The sequence below is a fragment of the Diorhabda sublineata genome, chromosome 3 (assembly GCF_026230105.1).
Source record: "Diorhabda sublineata isolate icDioSubl1.1 chromosome 3, icDioSubl1.1, whole genome shotgun sequence".
Taxonomy (NCBI): Eukaryota; Metazoa; Arthropoda; class Insecta; order Coleoptera; family Chrysomelidae; genus Diorhabda; species Diorhabda sublineata.
Genome location: NC_079476.1, coordinates 16,970,633 through 16,997,938, shown reverse-complemented (window position 1 = coordinate 16,997,938; position 27,306 = coordinate 16,970,633). Strand labels below are relative to the sequence as shown.

Here is a 27,306-nt window from a genome sequence, read left to right as displayed (position 1 = left end):
TAAATGGAGAAATATGTGAAGAACAATAGATGAAATAATGAAAGAGGGAAATCAAGAAAACAAGAATGAAAGAAATAGATGAAAAAAGTATAGGAAAAAAATGTGAATATATATATATATATATATATATATATATATATATATATATTGTAATTATTTATTTCTACCTCTATTATTGTTTTTATTTTTCTATTGTTGTCGCTAGCACGTTATTTGCCGGGCATGAAACTCATTCTCTCTTTGAGTTCTGGCATAAATAAATAACTTATGGACGTTTTTCCTTTTAACAAATCAATAAAAGTTTTAAGTTAAAAGTTAATTGTATTATTTTTAATTCAAATAAAGTTTAATAAAATGTAGTTGAGTACGCCTATGAGTCTAACCTGAAGTTAGCTGTTCCTCCAATTTGATAATTCTACACAGTTATAAATCGACTCAGATGAATATTCTATTATTTAGATGTACAATATAAGGAAAATACTAAAAAATTATGTCAATTTTATATGATATAATCAAGAAGTTCTATTTCTGTGGAAGGATTACATATGATACATTGAACAAAATTTAATTATACTACACAATTCATATTATTTCTACGGAAAAGAAATCTTAACCTCACAAATAAGGAATTTTATCCATTGTCAACGTAAGTATAGGTAATATTCCTTTTTTTTTAAATTATTTTATATTGTTACTATTATTATTATTATTATTATTGGCAATAATACGTGAAGGAACTGACCTGAGATGATAATATCTTGCAATATCAGATCTAAAACTTGCATTTACTTCTGTGAATTGTCAATAAAAAATCTTCAACTCATTGGATTAGTAACAAATCTTCAACTCATTGGATTTTCTTCAGTCCAGATATTTATCTTCTATTCATCTTTAATAATTCGCAATTATTTTGTATTTTGATTCAAATTTAACTTCTATTTTTTATAACTTTGCACTCCCCATTGTCTTTTCTGATACTCTTTTTCCAAATAATGATCCTCCTTTTTTTTCTTTTTTTTTCCTTAGCAACCATATAATATGACTGACTAGACTTTTGCTCTTGTCTCCTCACAATGTCCTTCACTTTTCAAACACTTGTCAGTTCTTATATTTATGTTTTTAAATAAACTTTTATTTCATTAATAGTTTATGAATTTTCACTTTTATGGGTCATTTTGGCAACAGTTTCATATATTTTTTTAAAAAAATCAATCTTCCACTAAGTTTTATATATAATTTATAATTAATAACATTATTCTATGATACAAATTATGATTTGTACATATGCAATCCTTTTAGAATATATCATTTTTAATAAATAATTCCTTATATATTCCTTTTTTTATCGATTTTCTGCCTTTAGTTTAATTATTATCTTTAGTAAAACTAATCTCAATAAATTATAAATTTTCATTATGTACCTACTTGCTTTTAGATTTCTGATCATTTCAATATATAAAAGTACGTGAGGATGCATTCGAATAAGTTAGCTAGCGATATATCCACGCGGAAAGAGAAATATATATAGTGTAAGCCACTAATCTCAAAAAAACCCAATCACCAAGGTTTTGGCTTTTTACGTAAGTAGCAATCACCAGAGGGTAAAACCTGTTCCACTTGAGTAGTTCGAATAGTGCTTACCATGTGGAGACGCCTGTGGATATCGATCTTGACTGACCTTCTGTAGGTTGTAGTGCCTTGGTAGCTGGTTCCACAGGCTTGTACTTCTCCAAAGAAAATTCGATGTTCATGAGCCACGTCTGCCTGTCTAGTAGGTATTGCAAATACAACTCTAGGTGGAGAGATCGGAAGAGCATCTGCCGTGGAAGTATCGATAAAACAGAGTCAGGTCAGAGACTTTTCTTCTATGCTCCAAGTTTTTGGTCAATCTAGATCGCATATAAGTCAAATTGCTCTCTTTTGTTTTGAGTCGAGCATCCTCAGAGTACGCTTGGAAACCGATCTCCAAATGTGCGAGCAATATTCCAAATATGGACTAATCTGGGCCTTGTAAAGTATTAAAAGTTGTTGTAGAGTATATTGCTTTTTGGTCTCAAAGAGGGCTCTAAGTTTTTTTAGAGCTGCCTTAGCTAAATCGACCTCGTGACTATGCCATGACATTGTTCCCTACCTCAACATTCAACAAGCGAATTTGCGATGAAGTTGATATTTTCTATCCGGACTGGTCTGCAGTGCCAGCCTTCTTTGTAAAAACAGTAGCCTGGGTCTTGGCCTTATTAAAAAAATCACTTGTTTATTTTTTGACTGGCGTACTATACGAATATCAAACTATCAAAAACACAGTATCAGTGTACAAACTTCCTTAAATACTAATTCTTATGCAATACTTATTATAAATAAAATCAGTATTTTATTTATATATTTATGTTTGATAACACTCACTTTAATATAAGATAAATAATAAATAGTTGAAGATGGTAGTTTAATGGGGTTAAAGCTGACAATTTATAAAACTGACATAAATATGATATTGATAATGGTGCGCTACTGTGATAAGGGCCACTTTGAATCACTTAACTATAGTAATAAAAATAGTGACTTACCAGTGCAGGCCATCGTACAGTGCCCTGCGAAGGAGGAAAAGGATTCCTGCGGTGAGCCCAAATTAACATTTGTTCTACCATAAACAAATGGAAAAGTCCGTCTTTATATACGCTGACCCATTCGCGTCTTTGCCATTCCACATCGTCGTATTCGACTAGCACCTGGAAATTAAATATAAATTTGGTATATTTAATGGTATATTTAATGAATTATCCTATACAAAATGGTACAATATACTACCATTCGTTATATGGTATACTATTTTGATGTTGAAATTTTACTTATAGAACAAGACAAAAAGTTCTCGATCCGCTGGAACATCTCGGATCGATATGCGGTTTTTTGCATTGTCTTTAGAAAAAAATTTAAACAATTGGAGACAACAGTTCTCGATGGTACAGATAGTGCATAAAATGCATCTAAAAGTGCAGTATTTTCCAAAATGCTCAAAAATATATAAGGGACGGTAAAAATCGTATAGCGGTAATTTTCGAGGGCACTCGTTCCGAATCCAACACCCGAAAATCTCGCCCGGGAGGCCCCTAATGGCAGAAGGGGAAGCCCAAAGGGCAAAATTACTAACTTACAGAATAATCGAGAATAATCGTTACTCGGGGGTTTCCAAGGGCGCTCGTTCCGAATCCAACGCCCAAAAATCTCGCGTTCTGGGCGGCACCTTTTTCCAGGGTGCTTATTTCGCAGCTGCAACTAAAGTCGAAATTATTTAATAGAGAAAAAGGATCATCAAGTTTAAAATAAATAAGAGAGGTAACAAAAAGTCTTGTTTCGTCTTCTCTCCGCAGAGAGGAGGGAAGTTTTTTTCATGGGGCCCGACTATGAAAATTGACTTCTTTTACCTGAGTAGTATACCGTGGTCCCAATTCAAGATTCAGAATATTCCTTCAAGAATAACGTCATCTTTGGGAGAAAACTGTGGGATATTTCTTCATTTTACCGGCATCAAGTGTTATATTCAAAACGAGCGCCCCCGAAAAGCCCCGATTGACGATTTTCACCGTGTCTTATATATTTTTGATCCTTTTGCAAAAATTATTCACTTTTAGATGCATTTCATGCATCCGAAATGTAATTTCTATCTTTGCCATCAATAATTGTTGTCTCAAATTGTTTTTAAATCTTTTTTGAAGACAATACAAAAAACCTCAACTCGATCCGAGATATTCCAGCGGATCGAGAACTTTTGATCTAATTTGCCTGGTCTATAATACTCGCTTAAAAATTGTAAAGCATTTAAACAGTATGTTTTTTAGATACGATTAAAAAATACATGTTGTTAGAATCAAATTATATTAGCTAATAATACCCCTACAGCTCTCTAATAAAATTCGACTTTCATTCGACCTTGAAGGACTGTGATGCATAATGTGGTATAACCTAGGCAAGAAGCCAATAACAACATTAGTTTCTCTAAAACTAGGGTTGTCTCCTACGTTTTCTTTCTCATTCGATAAACATGCGCCAGTGCCAGTTATTTCGGCTGAATAAACTGTGGAACGTCCGCATGCTTTAAACGGAAGTGACTAATGTTCAATAGTTACGGAAAGTGAGGCAAAACTAGATTGTTTGGAGGTATTTTGGAATTAAAAATTATTGATATTATATTGAGAGTAAAGGAGTAAGAAAGAAAATAAAAACTGAAAGGAAAGAAAATAGAAATAGGAGATTATAAAAACATTGAAGGTAAAAAAGGAAGAAGAAAGAAAATAAGGACTGAAATAAGAGAAAATAAGAATAGTAGAATGAAAAAACCTATAATGAAAGAAAGGAAGAGAGGATAAAGAAAGACAAAAAAAAGAATGGTGAAATAGGGAGAAAGAATTAGTATTTCTTCTCAAAATTGAAAAAAACAATTTGTACAAAAAAAATAAAAAATAAAAAAGGAAATAGAAAGAGAGTTAGATGGGAAGGAACTAAAAAAGAGGTAGAAAAAGTAAGATCGGAAGTAAAAGCATAGAACATACAAGTAATGTAAATAAAAATAAGTGGAAGAAGAAGAAGGAAAACGAAGAACAAAAGAAAATGAAAAAAAAAGAAAAAAACAACTAAACAAATAAAGAAGGAAATAAGAAAGTAAACAAGGTAATTGATAACGAAAAAAGCCAAGGAAAAGGCGGAGAAAAAAGAAATTGGAACAAAACAAAGGGTATACACAATAAAGAAATAAATAACGGAAAAAGATACGAACGAAGAAAAAAATTGGTTAGGAAAGAAAGGAGAAACAGAAGAAGGAAGTAAATAATGAAAGGAAGGAATAATCAAACAAAGGAAACATGAAGAGAAAGAATCGATAGGATTAAGAAAAAGAATAGAGGAAGCATTGAGATAAAACAAAATCGCAATGGAAGCTTAGAAGAGAAAAAGGGCGAAGAACGTATAGACGAATATATAACGAAAGAAAATAACAAAAAAGATAGGAGGGATAAAAAGATAGGAAAGGATAGGAGAGAAGAATATACAATGAAGTCGAGCACAAAATATAGGCAAAAATGAGGAATGAACTAATAAACAAACGAAGGTAAATAATGTCATGATGGAAGGAACAGTACATATAGAAAAACATTAGTAATCAAGAAGCAAACAAATCAAGCAAAAATGGAGAAAATAAAGACATTGATAAGCAAGAAAAATTACGGGCAAAATAGGGAGAAATTAGAGAAAAACGATACAAGCTATGAAAGAAAATTAAGAAAAATAAGAATATAAGCATAAGAAACGAAATAAGGAAGAAAAAAAGAGAATAAAGAGCAGAAAAAGTAATCAAACAAAGGAAAAATGGAAGAAATAGTGAAATTTATAAGCAAGGAAACTTACGTACAAACAAGGAAGGAATAAATAAATAAATGGATAAGAGAAGAAATTAAGAGCAGAAGAAGAGGATAAATAACGAAAGGAAAAAAATCAAATGAAAAAAAAAATTGGAGAAAGAAAAAAATTAATTGATAAAAAAAAGAAAAGATGAAACAATTGAAGAAAGATATAAAGAACATGAAAAAATGAAATGTATAAATAAATAAGACATAAAATGAGAAAAAATGAGCAATGAGGCAAAGAAATAAATAAAAAAATTAAATAAGTATAGAAATAAATTGGAAAAGAAGCTAATCTCCAAGGAAAAATGGATGAAAGAGTGAAATAGATGAGAAAGAAGAGTACGCACTTTCTGGAAAATAATAGCAAAAGAAAAATCCAATCAAAGACAGAAATAGCTGAATAGAGGATGAAAGGAGGAACCGAAGAATAAATAAAGGGAGTAACAATCAAACATAGGAAACAAGAAAAGAAGAAATAGATAAAGAAAAAACACAAGGCACAAAAAATGAATGAAATATCGAAAGAAAAGAGCAAAAAAATAAAGATATAAAGAAGCGAGGAAGGAAAAGTGGAAACAAATAACGATAGAAAAAAAAGGATAATAGGAAGAAGACACAAAAGAAAGAACTAACGAAATAATAAAAACAAACTAATAGCGTTTTCCCTGTTCATACAATATTTCTCTAATTTATATTTCTTCTATTCCCAATGATACGGTTTATCGTTTTATTTATAAATACCAATTAATTTAAAATCAGTTTGTCGTCCGTGAAAGCGTACTAAGAGCCATTGCCTATGTAAATTAAATGGAGCATCCTACAACACTGAATAATCGACCGAATTAAATAATCCGCTAGCGGTGTTACAAGCTTTTCATGTGCACAATGAACAAAAAAGATCTCTTCGGTATCTAATATTGCAAATTTATGGTAATGGAATTCGGGAAGCGTTGTTTTGATGGGAATTGTATTTAAATGGACCCACTTGAAAAGTCTAGATATGGATATAATGTTGGCTATACCGGGAATGATGACATACATTTCAGGCGCTGGATTCACTGAATAAAAGAGATTGTTTTCCGACGTTTCTCCAGTTTAAACGTTAAAAGTTGAAATTATAAATGACGAAATCGCATAAATGTAAAGTAGGTGAATGTATGATATAATTGGAAACATGCTAAACAAACTAACATACATAGTTATATTGACAACAGGTATTATTTTCAATAATAATCTGTAGTCTATAATTATTGTTACGTTTTTTGGACATGATGACACCTCAATTAGAAAGAACCAAAAGTAGTATTTGCCTCGTTCTGTCCCTACTCATGAAAAAAAAAGAATCGTACAAGAAAGAAAATTCATATATAGTACCGTTCAAAAGTCTTTGCCCACCCCACGCGTGATAAACAACAAATAAAGACATATAGATATAACCCTATTTTGCTTTTATTAGTTCGGTGCATAATTTTGGCATTCTCTTTAACAATGCCGACCAATAATCGTTGTCTAGCTGCTTCCATTCGATTTTCATAATATTTCAAAGGTGTAAAGTGACTTTCCTGTCCAATCGGATTGAGTTCGTGTGCCTGTGATGGCCAAATCATTACTTTCAGTATCTTCTTTCTTTCCAATTATTTCAAATACTTTTTGCACAGCTTCGAGGAATGCTTGGAATCGTTTACATTCTGGAAGATTAATTATTCTGCCGATCAGGCGCTGGCTATAACGAACTACATTTTTTAAAGCTGTGTCTCTTCAAAATTCCTTCAATTTTTACCAGATTTCCAGTCGTCCTCCGTCTAAAACCGAGCCTCCGTCGTGTTTTACAGTCGGGATTACAGATAGAACAAACATTCTTAGACCCAAAAGCCTCAAACTTTGACTCTCTTCCACACTTTATGTGTCCAATTTTTATATTCTTTAACCCAATGCCACTTCTCTTTGACGTAATAAAACAGGTTTCTTCACTACCACCCTTGCAAAAAGGCCAGCTTTTTTCAATCTCCTTGTCATCGTAGAAGTACTCAAAGGTAGATCCCTAGATTCATTGATCTGAGCTGCTATATCTCGTCTCGTGAATCGTCGATCACGTTTATTGATCAATATAATGCGTTTATCTTCAGCCACCCTGCACGTTTTCTATCGCCAAAGCCCCTGGTGGACAATATGAAAAAGATATTTGCAGGGTGTGTAGAAACTTGGTTGTAGATGATTCGAAAAACAAACACATTCAAAACAAAACTAATTATTTGTTTAAAAACTCTTCCATAGCAACCCTACCGATTCACATTTCTACTCCAGTCGCTAGCAGTGTTCTCCTCACAGTTTACCTTCAGTCTTTGACGAGACGCGTGTCAGGCAGTTTGATTATGTGTGTTGGTGTAGTGGTAGTGTGAACAGTATGTTCAGATTAAATATCACCCAAGTGATACAAAACAAGCGATGGGATATGAGACGAAAGAAGAATAAGAATAGCAAAAGAAGTCGTCTATAACGTCCCACATAGCTTCCGGAAAGCGATACAAAACAAGCGAAGAGGTTTGAAACAAAGTAAGAATAAGAATGGCAAAGGAAGTCTTCTGTGAGGTCTTCCAAGCCTTTATAAAACGATACAAGCGATGAGATATGAGGCAAAAGAAGAATAAGAATAGCAAAGGAAGTGGTCTATGACGTCCCTCCGGAAAGCACGATCAAAACAAGCGAAAAGGTATTAAAGAAAATAAGAATAAGAATGGCAAAGGGAGTCTTCTGTATGATGCTACGTCGCCCAAGGAAAGCAACATGCAAAACAAACCGTGAGGAATGAAATAATGGAAGAATAAAGCGGCAATAAAAAATAGCTCTTGGACGATGACGAGTAATCATTGGATTAGTTTCAATTTGAACTGGAGAGATGTGACTCATTATAATTTTCAGATGTATCTTAATCAATTCTTGTTTGGTAGTTCAAAATAAAACTTAATTTGTATTAAAATATCTTTAATGTATTGGGTGATTAACTAAAACGTATTTGAGTTGCAGTCGACAGATTTATTTGCATTGAGTATATAAAAACAAGGCTCATGTCATGATAAATACCTCAAACTACACGAGGAGTTGGTAGAAATAGAAGTATGGTTATTCGAATCTTTTGGTGATAAAATTTTGTTCTCTAAATATTTTTTTCATTTATTATCTGTCTAAATAAAAAACAGCTCTTGTAGATTGTATTTGACGCGTTATTTTTAAATCGGTTGCCCATTAGCAGAATTTTCTCCAAAAAAATTGAAAGGAATAACAACATTTAACAACGAGGTAATTTATTTTCTCTAAAAAGTGTGAATATTAATGGATTGGTCTTCTCTCGAGAACAGCGCCTTTTATGGTAATTGGCCCTTTAGGCTTAAACCTGCCGAGTTGCCGTTATTACAGGATATATTTTACTGTCTCTCATGAAAAAATTTTGTTTTTGAAACAAGATAATTAATTAAAAAAAATATTTTCATAAGAATATTCCATAGTCACAAAATTGTTTCGCAAATGGTTGAAATTAAATCTCTATTAAAAGGGGGTACAAAATAAGCAAAAATTTTTATAAAATAGTCAAATTTGTTGCTTTGAAAAAATCGATATCGTTGTTTAATCAATTCAATCCATCCACCTCGCTGCCGATAGTCACACCTCAGAAAAGTTCGAAGTCAACGCTAATGTTACCCAGAGATGAATTATGACGCCTACTCTGTCCTGAACAACTACGAACTGAAATCTACGAATCTACAAAACTGAAAACCTGATCTATAGCTGCTATTAAACTCGCCAAACACCCAAATCCGTAGGCAGTAACAGATCACCAACATCAGCACCGATCTTGAAAACATTCTGGAGTGGGTAAGAAACAATCTAATTGAGTTGCTGTTTTTCCAAAGAAGACTGATATTGTGGCTCAGGATTTGGTTCTGTTTGGACATAAAATACCACGATAATCACAAATTGTTAGTTGTTGATGTTGAAAGGCATAGTCATATGGTCGAATTAGCTAAGACAGCTTCACAAAAGCTTGGAGTGCTTTTAAAGACTTAAAAGCTATATAACAACCTCTAATCCTCTACAAGGCTCAGATTCGTCCATCTATGGAGTAATGCTCGTACATTAATTGTGATTCAGTGATACCACCACGGTAGGTTCTCTTCCGAGCTGTCCAACATAATCTCACCTAGAGTAGTATCTGCAATTACCTATTCGCCAGGCAGATGTGGCTCATGAACACAAAGTTTACTTGCAGACGAGACTCATTTCTTTGGAGAAGTACAAGTCTGTGGAATCAACTACCAAGGGATGTTTTTCCTGTACAGTACAATCTACAGTTCAAGATCAATATCCACATGCATCTCCACAAGGTAGTCACTACTCGAACTACTCGAGTGTAATTAGGATTTACTCTCTTACTTTTAAAATGAAAAAATTTGTTATTGCAGGATACTACTACAGATTATTTTTAACAAATTTCCATACCAGCTTAAGTTGTATTTTAACAAAAACATTTTCATATCCATTGTAGAGATCAAAGTATATATCTAAAAAGTCTGGAATTCATTTGGAAACCTTGATGACATTATTTTCACGTGTAACTAAAATGGTAGCTTTGTTAACTAAAATGGATTTGACTTTGTATAAATAAATAAGCATGAATTTCAAAATTATTTCAGTAGAAATTGTCTATATCCCTTAGTCATCCTGTATATATATATATATATATATATATATATATATATATATATATATATATATATATATACATTTTAAAGAATGTGATAGTTTGAATTAGCGTTACTATGTGTCCGGCTTTTTACTCGCAAACGAGCGAGAGCCGAGCGTGGTCGAGCACACAAGAAATGATTGCTTTTCCGAATTCCCAACTACAGAGGGAGCCTCATAAGAGACATAGGAGATTATTCGTCTTAAGTTTCGCAGTATGTGGTTTAGAATTGTCTAAAAATTCAACATTTGCATCAGAGGTCCATTATATACCTTAACTATCTGGGAGTACAGTAAATCCTAATAATTCTACCAGACATACAACAAGACTTTCCGCTCGAATCGACTTCTCTTTACGACATGTTCTTTCTAATAGCAAGTAAATGAGACTTGTTTTTACAATTGCCTTTAATTAGAATTTATGAATTCAAAAATTCTGATAAATATTTATCTAGACCTGACAACCCTAGTTACAATCAATGTTTTTTGTGTTAAGTCCAGCTCTGTGTCGAAAAATCTCATGAAATATATTGCAGAAAGTGGAAAAGTTTCGGCCTGGTTTTCCTAGCTTTTCGTCGAGATCTAGGTCAAAGTTACTGAAGCTTTTATTATTTGTTGATTTATTTGCGATGTGTTCCGAGGGAAATACTGGAATAAACTTTAGTGCTTACTTTAAGACATTTACGTTTCGTTCTACCTATAAGGATAAGCTATAAAATGTTTTTTTATTATTTTATCTGTAAATTTCATCGTTTTAGTAAAGATTCTTTGAATGATGTTATTAAATATTATATCAAAATGCTAATCCATCATTCACAACATCTGTTATTTATGTGCTTATCAGATTTTTTTATGACACGATCTAATTGTTCAGCTATCAATAATTTGGGCATTTGAGTCTAAACATTCAACAGTCTCACTCAATAGGTCTTTAGATTCTATAAGTTTTCAACCTCAACCTGAAGGGATTAGAACTTATCATCAATATACGTAGTGCGATCCATGGGTTCTTAGCCGAACGTTTCCCTTTATTTCCATACACTTTTCAGAACGTCTGTCTAAAGGTTCTATGCCACTATAAAAATATGATGCATCGCCTTTTAATTTCATCGTTGCTGTTAAATCTTTTACCCCTTAACTCGCCTTCAGCTTTGCGAACAAAAAATATTATGACGGTGCCAGATCAGGGTTATATTGTGGGTGTTCATCTTTGTAAAGTCACATTCTTGTACATTAGGCTTGGAAAGCCAACTAGTGTGGACAGACAGACGGACGTACAGACGGACGGCTAGTTAAGATTTTTGCTTCTTCAAGGAAGAATAGACCGACTACACCAATCTTCATTTAAAATAACAACGATACATTTTTAAACTCAGTTTAAGCACGCTCATGAAATTTTCCCAATATACTGATTTATTGTTTCTATAGAAATTCGGTCCTGGCGTTATCCTTTCAATTGATTTCATTGCTATGATAACGAAATAAATTTCACCGATCAATCGTGGTTCCGGAAATTGTAAACAACATCGTTTCCAACGAATTTCATTGGAATATTTACTTTATAGAAACGTAAATATAAACATCGGTGCCCGGATCTACTATTTTAAACTCAAAAATTGTAAACTACGTACACTGACGGTATAGCATCGTTAACAGCAAATGTTGTTTGTTTATTATTATGGAATGTTTGCATTGTTATTAGTATAGAAAGACAAAGACATATTTGTTGAATGGTAACAAATGGTAAAAATTGTAAAAAATGGTTTGGAATTATGTCAATTCGTTAACAAAACAACACTTCTACTTGTGTCTCGACTCATTTGAAGTTTTGTTAGTATTATATTTAGTATAAGCAATAATAAGGATAACAGTCATAATTAGGCTTCGGCACACTTTTAACGCGCATAAAAATATCACGTGAAACCCACTTTCTGTCTCCTTAGGCCCCTTTCACACCAAACGAATCCGAATCAATCTGGATCACTCCGAATCAAGTTGAATCTGATTCGTCATCTCCACTCTTTCACACCAGCTGAATCAACCTGAATCTATAAAAATCCTTTCATCTTCTTTTTGTTTTTCTTCTTTTAGTTGCTTTTGAGCTATCATCATCATTCTTCGCCAATTTTCCTCCAAACAGAAGATATGAGATTTCTGTTGCTGTGATTTTTATCACTGGCGTCATCAATCGCACTATTTTCTTTAACTTTTAAAATTAATAACTCCACCTCCATCTCGTATGGTTGTTGATTCAAGACTGACCGGACGAGGAATCTGACAGGTTGAATCAAGTGCGATCTCGAATCAAACCTGATTAAACCAGACTCGTCCGGTCTGAAGGCGGGATAAAGAGTCCCTTCACATTTAAACGGAGCGCTCGAAGCCGAATCTTGGTCAATCAGATTCAACTTGATTCGGAGTGATTCTGATTGATTCGGATTCGTTTGGTGTGAAAGGGCCCTTACCATGCAGAATCAGTGAATCAATCAAAAGTATAGATAAACAACAATATTACACAAATTAATCACTTGAAATTCCTACATAATACCGGTTAATAAATCGAATAATAATGAGAAAATAATGAACGTAAATAGGGTATTATACATAATCCGAAATATTTTTTCTATAATCTACAGGTACGAACTTTTAGTAGGTTTCCAATTCACAGTCAATAGTTAGTTGTGAGTTGTTCATGTGTGCGGTGTATCAAAATTTAAATTATTATTAAATAAAATTTTGTTAATAATAAAGTATGCGGCAACCTTGGCTTCGAGATCAACCATCAACAAGTTGATTTGCAGTAAACATCCTACTAGGACACAACAGAGATTCGGCAACATCTATCAACAGAAGTGGTTATAACTGACTTTGTAGTTGAGGAATGCCCAACATAATGTTTTTGTCAAATACTTGTGGTGTGACAATGAAACGAAAAAGAAATGTTTCAGAAAACTTTTTGAAAATCAAACCTGATAGGTTAACTCTAATATGCAAATCTTTAAGATACTCTTGATAAACTGAAAAGGAAACATATCGTTGAAGTATGTTCGGTACGAACACTGGAAAGATTTAAAAAAAACATGGTTTCGGATATACTAGTGCCGTTTTTTTAACCTCCGATAGGCTATAAATAAAAGATAAGTTCATATAAAACAATAATTTCATTACCAAAAGATTTTTCGACATAATCACCGAAGAGATTGGGACATTTGTCATATCTGTGGACAAGCTTTTCAAAACCCTCTTCAAAGAAAATTGCCGCCAATGAATTCAAGTAGAGTACAAAACAGACCTTGAAACTTCTTTAACCAGTCTGTCAACTTGTTGAACCAGGTTATCGGAAACGACAGATTTACATCCTTGGCCCACATCATTACGACCATCTTTAAACTTTTGACACCATCCACGCACAACATCATTCCTCATGAAGTTTTTCCCATACACACGACTCATTCTCCGATTGGTTTCTGCAGCATTATGACCTTGTAACACAACGCCGACTGACGCCTGAATGTCAACAATGGCGGATTGTCTAGTGCGGAGCTTTGCAGTCGCCTACAGCGTATGTCCGTTTTCTTCTCCCTGTGTAGCGTCTGCACGGAGCGATCGGTGGTTGAAAAATAAACGGCTCTCGTAAAATATTACGAAATACTAACTGTAACGGGAAGTAGTCGTTTGATAAAGTCAACGAATATATAAAAAAAATTCGGGAGTATCGTAAACATGGTTTAACAGCCACGATACTGTTCGTAAAGTCTGGACCCAATCACCCAATTCCAGAGGAAAACGCAAAAATTCATATTAAGTACGGTAGAAATCGAAATCGGATGAATGATGCATTACTATTAAGTTCGAAGTAGTTAAAGACAGATTTTCACATTACCACCAGTATATTGAAGGGACCCTTTTCGAAACTTGATTCAAAGAAAAACTGGTATCAACACTACATGAAAACAGTGTAATTGTGTTAGATAACGCATCGTATCATTCAAATTCCAACTAAATATTTTACCAAAGCAGACATACAGAAGTTTCTACTTGTAACATGCTTGTTGTTGTCTTCTAACATTTTAAACATTCCTTTGTTCACATATTGTGGCTGATTAGTCACTTCTATTTTAATTGGAGTTTTTGAGGAAATTAATTGGTTATCTACGTCCCAATCCGTTCGAAGAATTCAATAAAACTGCAGTTTCGTTGCTAAATCGTCCTCTATCTATCTACACTCTAAAAGTATTTAAATCAAAGTAATTGCATTGAAATTTGTGGTGATGTTATTCTTTATATTCCCTGGTAAGTTTTTCTAATATCTTTTCAACGTTGCTAATACAGGTTAGGTCGTTATAAATGGAGTTGAACTCCATAAGTTAGGTGAGGTTAGTTGGTTATTTTTTATAGTTTTTCACAGTTGTCAAAACTAATGAGCACCTGTCAGAATATAATTTGCTATCACTCTTGTGCGAGGTTATTCGATTGGTCAGTGACCTCTTCGTTTGACCAATGTACTTCTTGTCACAATGTAAACAAGGAATTTCGTATACTATGTTAGGTTATTTATTTATTGGTGTCTTATCTTTTATTTTAGTAACAATAGATTGAATATTTAGAGTTTGACTGTACCTTAATATTGTGTTGTTTGTATTCGAAGGCTCGAAATATATATTAAAGTTAGTCTACTTTGGTGTTTCATTGCCACATTCCCAATAAGAAAACACTTTTCTATGTATAAATGAGTTAATACACATAGATGAATAAAACACTAACAATTCTAATTTATAATTATGTTTTCTATCCAAAATGGTTACATTAACAAAATGTTAATTTCTGGATTGGTACAACTGTGCACGGAAATCAGTTAATTATGTTTAAGAAGTTAAGTATTAATTTGACTAATAAGAGTTTCTTTTGTTAACAATATTCAAAGCACACCACTCAAATAAATTCTTGTATGTTGTAGGAGGTAAGTTAATCATATTTCATCATCGTGTTTGAATAGATACTTGATAAGTTTTAGTAAACATGTTGTGAATTCAATAGTGATTCTTTTCTTCTGATTAACTATGAATTAATTTATTTGTTTGGGTTAAAAATCTATGTTGTTTAATAATACGGCATCAGGAAGGTCGATTGAAGTTTTCCATGGGTCACAACTGAATTTTTTATTAAAAGATGACTTTCAGTTTATCTCCTAGTGTTTCACGTAAGTAAACTCTCAACTTAACACTTCTAAACCTTTTTTTTTTTCGTGTTCTTACTATTGATTCACTCGAAAAACTTCTACACACTTATCTTCTCTTGTCAATAACATTCTCACTCACTTTTGTTCTTTTTTTCTCGCCTTTCATAACAAATTTTCTTGTAAACAGGTATGTCCTTAAATCGTGCTTTACTGTCGTCAATGATTAACGCATTTCTGTTCATTATAAGTTATGTAAGTTTGTTTATTAGAATATTATCACTATTTGTACTTAACTATATTCCTTCATACTTAATATTTAATAATACAATCAATTTTTATAGTTTGATTCACTTATGTCGCCCCTTCTAATATTTCCCTCATTTATTTAATCTCAAGTCGATATATATTCCAAGCTTATTTATTCATCATATCATGTTTCCATACCGTTTAAAGCCTTACCCCATTAACTGTGATTTTTTTTTAATCATTGGATTCGATATTTATTTCTCCTCATATATAATGCTGACAAAATTCCAGTTATGTTTATTAATTTTCTTTTATTTTAGGCAAATTTTGTATAATAGTTTCGTGTGAATTCGTATTTTCTATTTATATGGGGAGCAGAACGAATAGAACAGGACATCATCCTGTATAGTTATATTTTAGAAGCTTCTTTTTATTCAAATCTGTTCTACCTACTCGTTCTCTCTGTAGTAATTTCCATCCGTGTCCCCGTTGCCTTCCATATTTTATTTTATTTTTTTTTATTGCAGCCTTTAACTGAATTCCCAGTAAATGGAGTGGAGAGGAATTTGTTATTTGTAATGCACCGGTTGGATCCTTAAGGTGTGGTTGAACTACCAACCAGACAGCTGTAGAGAACTGAGAAAGAAAAAATAAAATAAGGGAGGGAACAGAAATATAGATGGAAATTACTAAAGGAGGAACGAGTACATAGAACAGAATAAAAAGGAGTCAGTGAACAAGATTTATATTTCGAAGAGGATTAGACAAAGAAGTAACTCAAAGAATATACTGTAGACGAAATGGTCAAGAAGAATAGTCACACACTATTTCAAGATTATCTTCGTACTACTGTATTTAAAATCCAATCGAATTAATATGATCACAACTAGAAAGACAGACAAGAAACTAATATCACTTCACCTAAAAAATCCTCCTCCTTTTTGGAACTGATAATGAAAGAATGTTCAAACATTAGTACTGAGAATTGGAGGAATACCAAAAATTACGTGAAAATTGATTTAAACGAGTGAATCTGAGGAAGATGAAAGTGATTCTAGGGATCTAGAATAATTTTATTGTTAGTCGCGTCAATGAATACATAAAACAGGCAATCTTCGGAAGTCCTCAAGAACAGCTTCGATTTTGATGTTTTTTTTAAGTTTTGTTTTTTTATATTCTTTAAAATCAGAAACCTCTTGGAGCGGGGACGGAACTATTTATCTTGTTTAGACAATATCTGTGATATTTAAGCAAAAAAAAAAATTTCTACTATACAATATCGATTAAAAACTTGTAAATATATTAATGAATGTTATAAACAATTACCTATAAGTTTGTTCTGTGTAGTAATGACATGGAATTAATTTGTGGACCAAAATATAAAGTTTTTATAGACCATATTAAATTCATTATTTTATATACAAAAAAGTACATTTAATTTTGATTCTCATTTCGCGTTTCGGATACTTCTTCATCTTCTTCAAGTGGTGGGTGGTTACTGCAGTCATTTCCACTGCAAACTATGCAGGCTGGTGAGCTGAAGACCACTTTTTCTGCAGCCACACGCTGAACCGCATCCTGTTTTGCAAGACCAAAATATCAATTTTAAAACGTTGTCAGGTGCTGCTGGTTCTGTCATTTTGATTGGTTTTAAATAATTCTCTTTTCGCCAACCCCATTCTTCAGGTTGTATCGAAGAATTATTTTTCCATTGCTGAACTTGTAAGCAGACTCTTTTAATATGTGGTTTTGCTACATCTTCTGTCGGAGGTAAGGAATTAAATTGTACGCTTTTATTTTTTGAAGCTAATGCTATGAAACGTTTATATCGTAGTTCATTCAAGCATTTGGCAGTTTTAGCTCCATACATTGTTAGAGTACAATCAATCCCATCATTAAAAAGCACTTCTTCATTTTGCTCTTCAACCATAAAATTTTCAGCTGCTGCATGTAATTTATGATTATCATCAAAAACTTTAATAAAACTATTTTTTCCTTTATCGCATCCAGTGAATGCATGAATAGAAAACAGATGGTTTTTTTAATATTTGGATATTTCTCTAATATTGTTTTTGTTGAGTAAACTCGTTGGAAGATATTATTTTTTAGTGGTTTTAAAAAAACATTTTTTATCATCAGGTGCTAAAGCCATCAATAAAACTAACACATCAATATCTTCAGCTGCAACAACTATTTGAAGAGAGGAACAATCTATAGCAGATTGCACAATTAATGGATCAGCATCAGTATATATGTAAGTATGTTGTTACGAATGCGCCGGTTCTTTAGATAAATAATTCTATTTAGAAAATTGGTAAAGAAAATCGCCTTGACATATATATTAGTGAAAAAAAGGAGCATCGAAAATATTATTAAGAAAAATATACTAAAGAGATCCTCGTCCACATATGTGTAAGCAAAAAGAAGTATTTGTAGCGTATGCGGGTAATTATTGCTAAAAACTTTTTTGTAACAACTATTTGTAACAATAAAATTAATATATGGAGATTTTTTTACAAAAAAATAGAGACCAAACTGAATTTTTTATATAAATGTCGTTGATATTGTTTAAACAATATAAATAGTTCCGTCTCCGCTCTAAGAGATTTCTGATTTTAAATAATATAAAAAAACAAAATTAAAAAAAAATTCATCAAAATCGGAGCTATTCTTGAGGACTTCGGAAGCAAAGGCTTCATTGACGCGACTATGTAGTGTATTATGTATTATAAATGGACACTACAGGGAATGAAGTTGGTAAGTCAAAATTTTAGAATTTTCCAGGAAGTTAGAAAGTTATTTCCAGTATGATTTCACTGTATTGTATCTATATTATAGCAATGAAAACAAGAAAAAAACAAAAATGGTCTGAACAACATTTTCTGCCAAAGATTTTTTAGCTTTATGAGTAACTTTCACCAAATATAACTTTTATTCTAAGTAGTTTATGGTTTTACAAAGTGACAACATCTGTAATGAAATTTTCGCTATTTGATGACCGGTATTATACACTTGTCATTTGTCAATATTTCATTTACTAAATGTTCATTTTAATATATTTGTCCTGTCTTTTAAAACATGAGTGATTTAACTTGTTATATTTGTTGTGGAGAGGAAAAACAATCACAAATTTTGTAAAGAATTATAAATATTTCGGTTTCAAAATGAACAAATTAGATAAACCAAGTGTTCTTCTCAGAATTTCCAAGTTATCTGTTGATTTTTTACGGATATGAATAAAGGAACGTCCTTTTTTCAACTTTGGTAAATATTCCTATGATCTAATAGAAGCTTAAAAATCCTTACTCATAATTGAAATCAAACGTGAATATATATCGAGACTTGTCTACGAAATGCATATATTCCGTTTTACACAATTACAAATCTCCCTCCTTCGGTTTATTTACATTTCAAAAGTAATTTTGCTCGTCCTCAGAAACAATGACCTTGGCAAATGCAAGGAAATCGGTACAGCGAAAGTAAATATGAGGTTGATACATTTACTCCGGAGTTATTTTCTATAAATTAAATTCTGTAATTGAATAATAAAAGCAATCATTACTTAAAGAAATAAGTAAGGTCTCTAAACAAACATTTATGCTATGCCAAAAAACCGAAAAGGACGAAAAACAGAACTATATACACTCGTGAAATAAGTTATTTGTTTCTAATATATTATATACTAACAAATAAGGAATAAAAACAAATATTTCTAATATTCTATTGAAATTTTCTTCTATAATTCGGAAAAAAAATCACATCTGACAACATTATTGAGAATTGGCGCGTAAAATAATACACGTAACTACCGCTAGTGGTCGCTACCTACCAGTATACTAATTAGATATCCAAAATGGCTGCTACAAAGCACCTCCCTTATTTCTTACACACGCCTACTGCTTTGATAACCACGTGGATACCGCCACGCCTACGAATGCCTACACGTTGTTATGGAGATTGTTGACATCGAACGCCATTTTTATAGCAGTATGATTTGTTAGTTATGAAAATTGTACTTTTTGTTATGAATACAGAAGATTAAATTAAAAAATAAATTTTTAATAATCTTGTAATGAATATATCGAGTGATATTATTGAAAACTGTACAAAAGTTAGTTTTCTATTATAACATCACTTTCTTACTTTCGTCTATAGAGACATTTATATGTATTGCATACTCTGTACTACTTTCAAGATAATACATTCTTATTATCATTGCATTTTAATTTATACGGGGAGTATTCCGTCCGTATTGAAAGAAAAGTTAATTTTATCTGGAGTGAAACAAGATTTTTCTAATAGAATGTTAGTCTCATCCAAACAAACACAATTATATCTGTCAGTAAACCCAATCGAAATTCGAACGGTATCTGTATTAATAATAGCAGATTTCCCGGCACCTGTGTAAACATGACCCACATTTTATCCTCTCTGTATGTTTCTATATCTGACACACGACCAGCCATCATTCCGTTAGCACTCGGTCTCTGCCGTTAGGCACGTGGTTAAAGCGACCTTGCGGATAAAGTTGTACGGGTTGCATAACTTAGAGCTTGAACTAGTCCGTTGGAACGGATTCGAACAACTGTACTGAGGATATGAAGATAATACTTTTTAATCCAATTTTCAAATTATTTATTTGTTTTCTATTGATTTATAAACACCTAGAAATCAATATAGAAGAATTTAGAATTTACAAAATAATAAGAAGTAATAATAAGAAACGTGAACCAGATATAAACACAAGTTAGATAAAAAATACAATGAAATAAAAAGTTCAGGAAACGAGGACGGGGTACAAAGAGAACATAGAAAACAAGAACAATATGTCTAAGAGTAAGAATAGTTTGTAAAAATTTAGGAACCTGGGAGGATCCTATGAAACTATTGAGAGATGAAATTGAAGCCTAGGCAGCGAGAGCAAGCAATAAAAGCGTCTGGAACCCAGAATTGTAAATAAAAACGAATCTAGAAAACAAGGATCAGAATAAAAATGCGTTGGAAGTCATATAGAGATATAGTAAGAGCTTAGGCAGCAATATAGAGATAATATTAAAGTCTAGGCAGCGAGAACAAGCAATAAAAGCGTCTGGAACCTAGAATAATAAATAAAAACGAATCTAGAAAACAAGGATCAAAATAAAAATGCGTTGGAAGTCAAATAAAGATATAGCAAGAGCCTGAGCAGCATTGGAGGGATAATATTAAGGCCTAGGAAGCGAAAACAAGGTATTAAGAGTCTAAAAGCGAGGATAGTATGTAAAAACGAATCTAGTGAACATAGACCAGAATTAAAAAGCGTGGGAAATTATATAAAGATATAGTAAGAGCCTAGGCAGCTATATAGTGATAATATTAAAGCCTAGGCAGCGATAACAAGCAATAATAAGAGCCTAGAAGCGAAAATAGTAAATAAAAACGAATCTAGAAAACAAGGATCAAAATAAAAATGCGTTGGAAGTCAAATAAAGATATAGCAAGAGCCTGAGCAGCATTGGAGGGATAATATTAAGGCCTAGGAAGCGAAAACAAGGTATTAAGAGTCTAAAAGCGAGGATAGTATGTAAAAACGAATCTAGTGAATATAGACCAGAATTAAAAAGCGTGGGAAATTATATAAAGATATAGTAAGAGCCTAGGCAGCTATATAGTGATAATATTAAAGCCTAGGCAGCGATAACAAGCAATAAAAAGAGCCTAGAAGCGAAAATAGTAAATAAAAACGAATCTAGAAAACAAGGATCAAAATAAAAATGCGTTGGAAGTCAAATAAAGATATAGCAAGAGCCTGAGCAGCATTGGAGGGATAATATTAAGGCCTAGGAAGCGAAAACAAGGTATTAAGAGTCTAAAAGCGAGGATAGTATGTAAAAACGAATCTAGTGAATATAGACCAGAATTAAAAAGCGTGGGAAATTATATAAAGATATAGTAAGAGCCTAGGCAGCTATATAGTGATAATATTAAAGCCTAGGCAGCGATAACAAGCAATAAAAAGAGCCTAGAAGCGAAAATAGTAAATAAAAACGAATCTAGAAAACAAGGATCAAAATAAAAATGCGTTGGAAGTCAAATAAAGATATAGCAAGAGCCTGAGCAGCATTGGAGGGATAATATTAAGGCCTAGGAAGCGAAAACAAGGTATTAAGAGTCTAAAAGCGAGGATAGTATGTAAAAACGAATCTAGTGAACATAGACCAGAATTAAAAATGCGTTGGAAGTCATATAGACATATAGTTAGAGCCTAGGCAGCAATATAGAGATAATATTAAAGTCTAGGCAGCGAGAACAAGCAATAAAAGCGTCTGGAACCTAGAATAATAAATAAAAACGATTCTAGAATACAAGGATCAGAATAAAAATGCGTTGGAAGTCAAATAAAGATATAGCAAGAGCCTGAGCAGCATTGGAGGGATAATATTAAGGCCTAGGAAGCGAAAACAAGATATTAAGAGTCTAAAACCGAGGATAGTATGTAAAAACGAATCTAGTGAATATAGACCAGAATTAAAAAGCGTGGGAAATTATATAAAGATATAGTAAGAGCCTAGGCAGCTATATAGTGATAATATTAAAGCCTAGGCAGCGATAACAAGCAATAAAAAGAGCCTAGAAGCGAAAATAGTAAATAAAAACGAATCTAGAAAACAAGGATCAAAATAAAAATGCGTTGGAAGTCAAATAAAGATATAGCAAGAGCCTGAGCAGCATTGGAGGGATAATATTAAGGCCTAGGAAGCGAAAACAAGGTATTAAGAGTCTAAAAGCGAGGATAGTATGTAAAAACGAATCTAGTGAATATAGACCAGAATTAAAAAGCGTGGGAAATTATATAAAGATATAGTAAGAGCCTAGGCAGCTATATAGTGATAATATTAAAGCCTAGGCAGCGATAACAAGCAATAAAAAGAGCCTAGAAGCGAAAATAGTAAATAAAAACGAATCTAGAAAACAAGGATCAAAATAAAAATGCGTTGGAAGTCAAATAAAGATATAGCAAGAGCCTGAGCAGCATTGGAGGGATAATATTAAGGCCTAGGAAGCGAAAACAAGGTATTAAGAGTCTAAAAGCGAGGATAGTATGTAAAAACGAATCTAGTGAACATAGACCAGAATTAAAAATGCGTTGGAAGTCATATAGACATATAGTTAGAGCCTAGGCAGCAATATAGAGATAATATTAAAGTCTAGGCAGCGAGAACAAGCAATAAAAGCGTCTGGAACCTAGAATAATAAATAAAAACGATTCTAGAATACAAGGATCAGAATAAAAATGCGTTGGAAGTCATATAAAGATATAGCAAGAGCCTGAGCAGTATTGGAGGGATAATATTAAGGCCTAGGAACAGAAAACAAGGTATTAAGAGTCTAAAAGCGAGGATAGTATGTAAAAACGAATCTAGTGAACATAGACCAGAATTAAAAAGCGTGGGAAATTATATAAAGATATAGTAAGAGCCTAGGCAGCTATATAGTGATAATATTAAAGCCTAGGCAGCGATAACAAGCAATAATAAATAAAATAAAAACGAATCTAGAAAACAAGGATCAGAAAAAAAATGCGTTGGAAGTCATATAGAGATATAATAAGAGCCTGAGCAGCTATGGAGAGATAATATTAAATTCTAGGAAGCGAGAACAAGGTACGTAGGGAGAAAAAAAACCTACGAAAGATGTGAAAAGAGCCTACAAAATCAAAGCAGATTATAAAAAGGGAATAGAAAGAAGGAAAAGAAGAATTATGAAGATATTAAGACACTAGAGCGAGATATGAAAATATTCTACGAAAACAATAGACTAATAAGAGCTGGAGAAGCAAAGATATGGAACAAAACTGAAAGAAGCAAGTATAAGATGAAAAAGAGCCAAGTAAGCTTGTGGGATGTATAAAGTGAGTCTAGGAAGTGTCAAAGGATATAAAAATAAATTCGAGAAGAAGTAATAAAAGTCGTTGGAACAAGAATCTAGTCTAGTAAGTAAGAACAGTATGTGAAAAGAGACCAACAACAACAAAAAGAATCTAAGAAGTGAAGAAATAATATAAAAAAGATTCTATCGTACGAGGAAGATATGAAAAAGTGTGTAGAAATCAAATAAAGCGCGTAAAAACAATCTAGTGAGCGAGGATGAGCTTGAAGCAAAGCCTAAAATAATCTAGAAAACTAAGAACAGAAATAAGAATAGGTAAAAAAGTGTATGAAGCGAAGTCGAGATATGTAAAAAGTTGAGGATACATAAACTGAGTTTATTAAGTGGATTATTTTATTTCAGTCAGTTCAATTCGTCCACTCCCTGTAATTCCACCAAAGGTAGATTTTCCCAACGTATTCATTTTTTATCTTCCTGGTAATTAATTTCATTGTAATATAGATAGAATGATGAGTCATCTTGCAAGTCGTTAGTCAAGGATGAATTTACGTATTATATTGTTTACATTTTTTTTAAATAACTATGTCGATGAATTGTACCGTATACCATATTTATTTATTCAAATAAATAAATAAAAATAGAATGTCTTATTAAATGATTTTATAAATATGCACGTTCTTGCGAGTCTTGCGACTATACGTCACGTTCTTATATAATATACCTTACTTTGAATGCAACATTAATTCGTTTTTTTATATTTACAGTGTTAGAATTTGATGTACGAGGATGGCCCCAGTAGTACCTGGCCTGACATAGACATGGCGGTGGTTTTTTGTAAAATACCTCTGTATTAGAGAATACACAATCTATACTGCATTTGTTTCAAATTTGAAGACTCCACGTTGTTTAATATTTGTTTGACAGCCATCAATAGTGAACGTTTTCAGTGAAACAAGGAAAAAATTGGACATCGTTGTGTCGTACAATAGTTTTATTTAAAAGGCATTAGTCTGACCAATATAAAAGCTGGACTAGATACTACTCTGGGAGAGACTGCTCCTTCATTATCAACAGTAAAATATTGGGTAGCAGAGTTCGTACGATCTTCGAAGACCCGCATCGCAGTGGTCAACCAAATGAGTTAACGACTCAGTAAACTAAGTAGACATTTCAAAAAGTGCGTTTCATCGCATATTATCTGAAAATTTGGACACGAGAAAACTGTCGACAAGATGAGTGCCTTGTTTGCGTCGTGAAGATGTTTCCATCGATTGTTTGCCAGGTTTCACAGAAATATAGACGTTTCATGACCATAGATGAACCGTGGATCCATCATTTCTTTTTCCTTTAGCATTTAGCATCTTGTAGTTTAGAGTTTCAGTGGTCTAATTTCCATCATTTATTTTCACTCACTCGTTCTACTTACTTTTTCCTAGTTTAAGCAGTAATTTCCTTCTCCTCCTGCAGTTTATTCTATTACGTTATCTCTTATTCGTTTTCTCAATTTTTTATTTTGTTCCCTTTCCATTTCTTCAATTACAATAGTTTTGGCACGAAATTTAGGAATTTAAAATTATAATAATACAATATCAAAATGGCTCTTTAAACAAATTATTTTTTCGACATTGGTAAAACGGGTCCTTTTTTATTTCAAAATTGCATTTAAAAATCTAACAAGTTGGAAACAAGAATTAGCGAAAAATGGTCAAAAAACCACACGAATACCAAGGTCCTGTCAACTAAGAGGCATATTTTTGAAGGCCAAAAATGAGGAACAATTAGAAAAATACAAAAAATATCAAGTCGTCCAAGACCTAATAAGGGATGTTTGCAGCAAGGGTTCCTCCACTTAATCGTTTATATTATTATATAGTTATTAACTTGTGTGTTATAAAGCCATTAATTCTGGCAAATAAGAAAAGTTCAATTAAAGGTACTTATTTTAAAAATATATGTTGTGCCAAAAGTATTGGGTCATACTTACGTTAAAAAGAAAAGAAGCGTATGTATAAAAGTGTATTCGAAAAATTGATCAAACTTTTCTTTAATTTCCTGTATGACTTTCATATTTATTTGGCATAATTTTTCATTTTTTTCGTATTTTGTTTGTTTATATTTTCATATTCACAATTAATTTATTTCTTTCTATATCTTCTTAATCTATTGATTTTATTTATTTTATAAATTGATTTTGTTTATTTACTTTACTTCACATAAACTTTTGTTTGTTTTAAATAATTAAAATATTTTGGATATCACAGTTAATTTCTAAAGTCAAGATCATTATTCGTTTTACAATGATTCTATTTGTGTTTATTATGTCAATGTTACGATGACGCGATATTCGAAGTAAACAAATTATTACGCAAGTCCGTCAGTAAAACCAATAATTGGGCCAACAAACGGTACGATTGAACCGTTTTAGGTCAATCGGCCTTATTAAAATATATTCGGTATTAAACAGTGATGTAAAAATACCGTATTTTATATTTGTGGTATAGTTCTTCCAATATCAATTGCATAAGACAGTTATTTCATAAATACGCACGGCACTCATACCAAATTAAGAAATGAAAAATAAATAATGTTTACTTCCACGTATAAAATTCGGTAAACATCTAACAAACCGCCAGTCCACGTGGACTCATCATCTCCACTGTTTACCAATGAAAACATCGAATACGTATGTACACAATTTCTTTGAAATATTCCTGCTAGACAGTCTACGATAATCAGTGACGTGGCACGATAAATTGCGCAGATAAAAGACGGTTTCGTGTCTAATGCTTTATTAATATCTGCTAAGAAAATTAAAACCTGTGCAGCTGATTACCATGAAGATATGACAGCAGAATCATTTGAAAAGTGGTTTCATGGTTTTTACCTAATATTCCACCACAGTCAGTAATCCTGAATACACTGTTTACACCACTACTACACCAACACTGTCTGACGCACGTTTCGATAACCAAGTTATCGTCTTCAGACACTGAAGGTAAACTAAAAACTAATGAGTTGATTTACCTGTTTTATACTAAATTTTCACAACAATAAACTTTTTCCCGCGAAAATTAATTCCAGCGGGAAAAATTCTACCTGATTTACCCGTCCGTCCATATTCCAAATGAGCTATGTGCTCTTTAAACCGGAACGGATCTCTTAGTCTGCCCAATATATTTTCGGTCACAATCACCACAGTTAATTTCATATATAACAATCTTTTCCAAATTTGGTGTTTCATCCTTAGGATTGCCCAACATTTGTTTTAATGTATTGTGGATTTATAAACCAATTTAAAACTCACTCTGGTAAATATTTCTTCCAATCCTCTTGTATAAAGAGGATTGTTAATGATGACTCAGACGATTCTGACTACGATGATTATTTATAAAGATACTTTTTAATTGAAATGTTTTTTTTTTGTTTTTTTATTTGCAAAAAATTATTTTCCTTTATGGTTTTTGCTTTGAAATTTCGTTTTCCAAAAAAACTAATGGAGTACAAAAAGGGCTCAGTTAACGTCTGGTACTCTGTTTAAACCAAACGCCCTTACGAGTAGGTACATTTTACTCGTTTATTTACGTTTTTTAATTTAATATTCAGTTGTAGCAAGCAGTTTTTATATTTTTTATAATCTGCAATTGATAGTAGAAGAACTATAATAGGATTGGAAGATTTAAAAAAAATATATTATTCTCCTTTAACGAAAATAAATACAGCTTAATTTTACGAGAATAACAGTGTTCATTTCAAGTCGATAGGATTAGTATTAAGAAACTTACAAAGTTTATAAGTCTGGATTTATTCTATACTGCCCGAGATCCGTTCTAAATAGGTACTACGTCATCAGCGCCGATTGTGTAGGAGAGCGCTGTTTGA

General features: G+C 32.3%; 1 protein-coding gene across 1 annotated transcript in view; it reads right to left on the bottom strand.

The window, feature by feature from the left end:
• LOC130441959 (probable JmjC domain-containing histone demethylation protein 2C) overlaps positions 1-27,306 on the bottom strand; it is a 318,988-nt gene that overhangs the window by 272,898 nt on the left and 18,784 nt on the right. Inside the window, exon 2 of the mRNA XM_056775886.1 lies at positions 2,565-2,726. Coding sequence (XP_056631864.1) covers positions 2,565-2,726 — 162 coding nt within the window. The remainder of the gene's footprint in view (positions 1-2,564; positions 2,727-27,306) is intronic.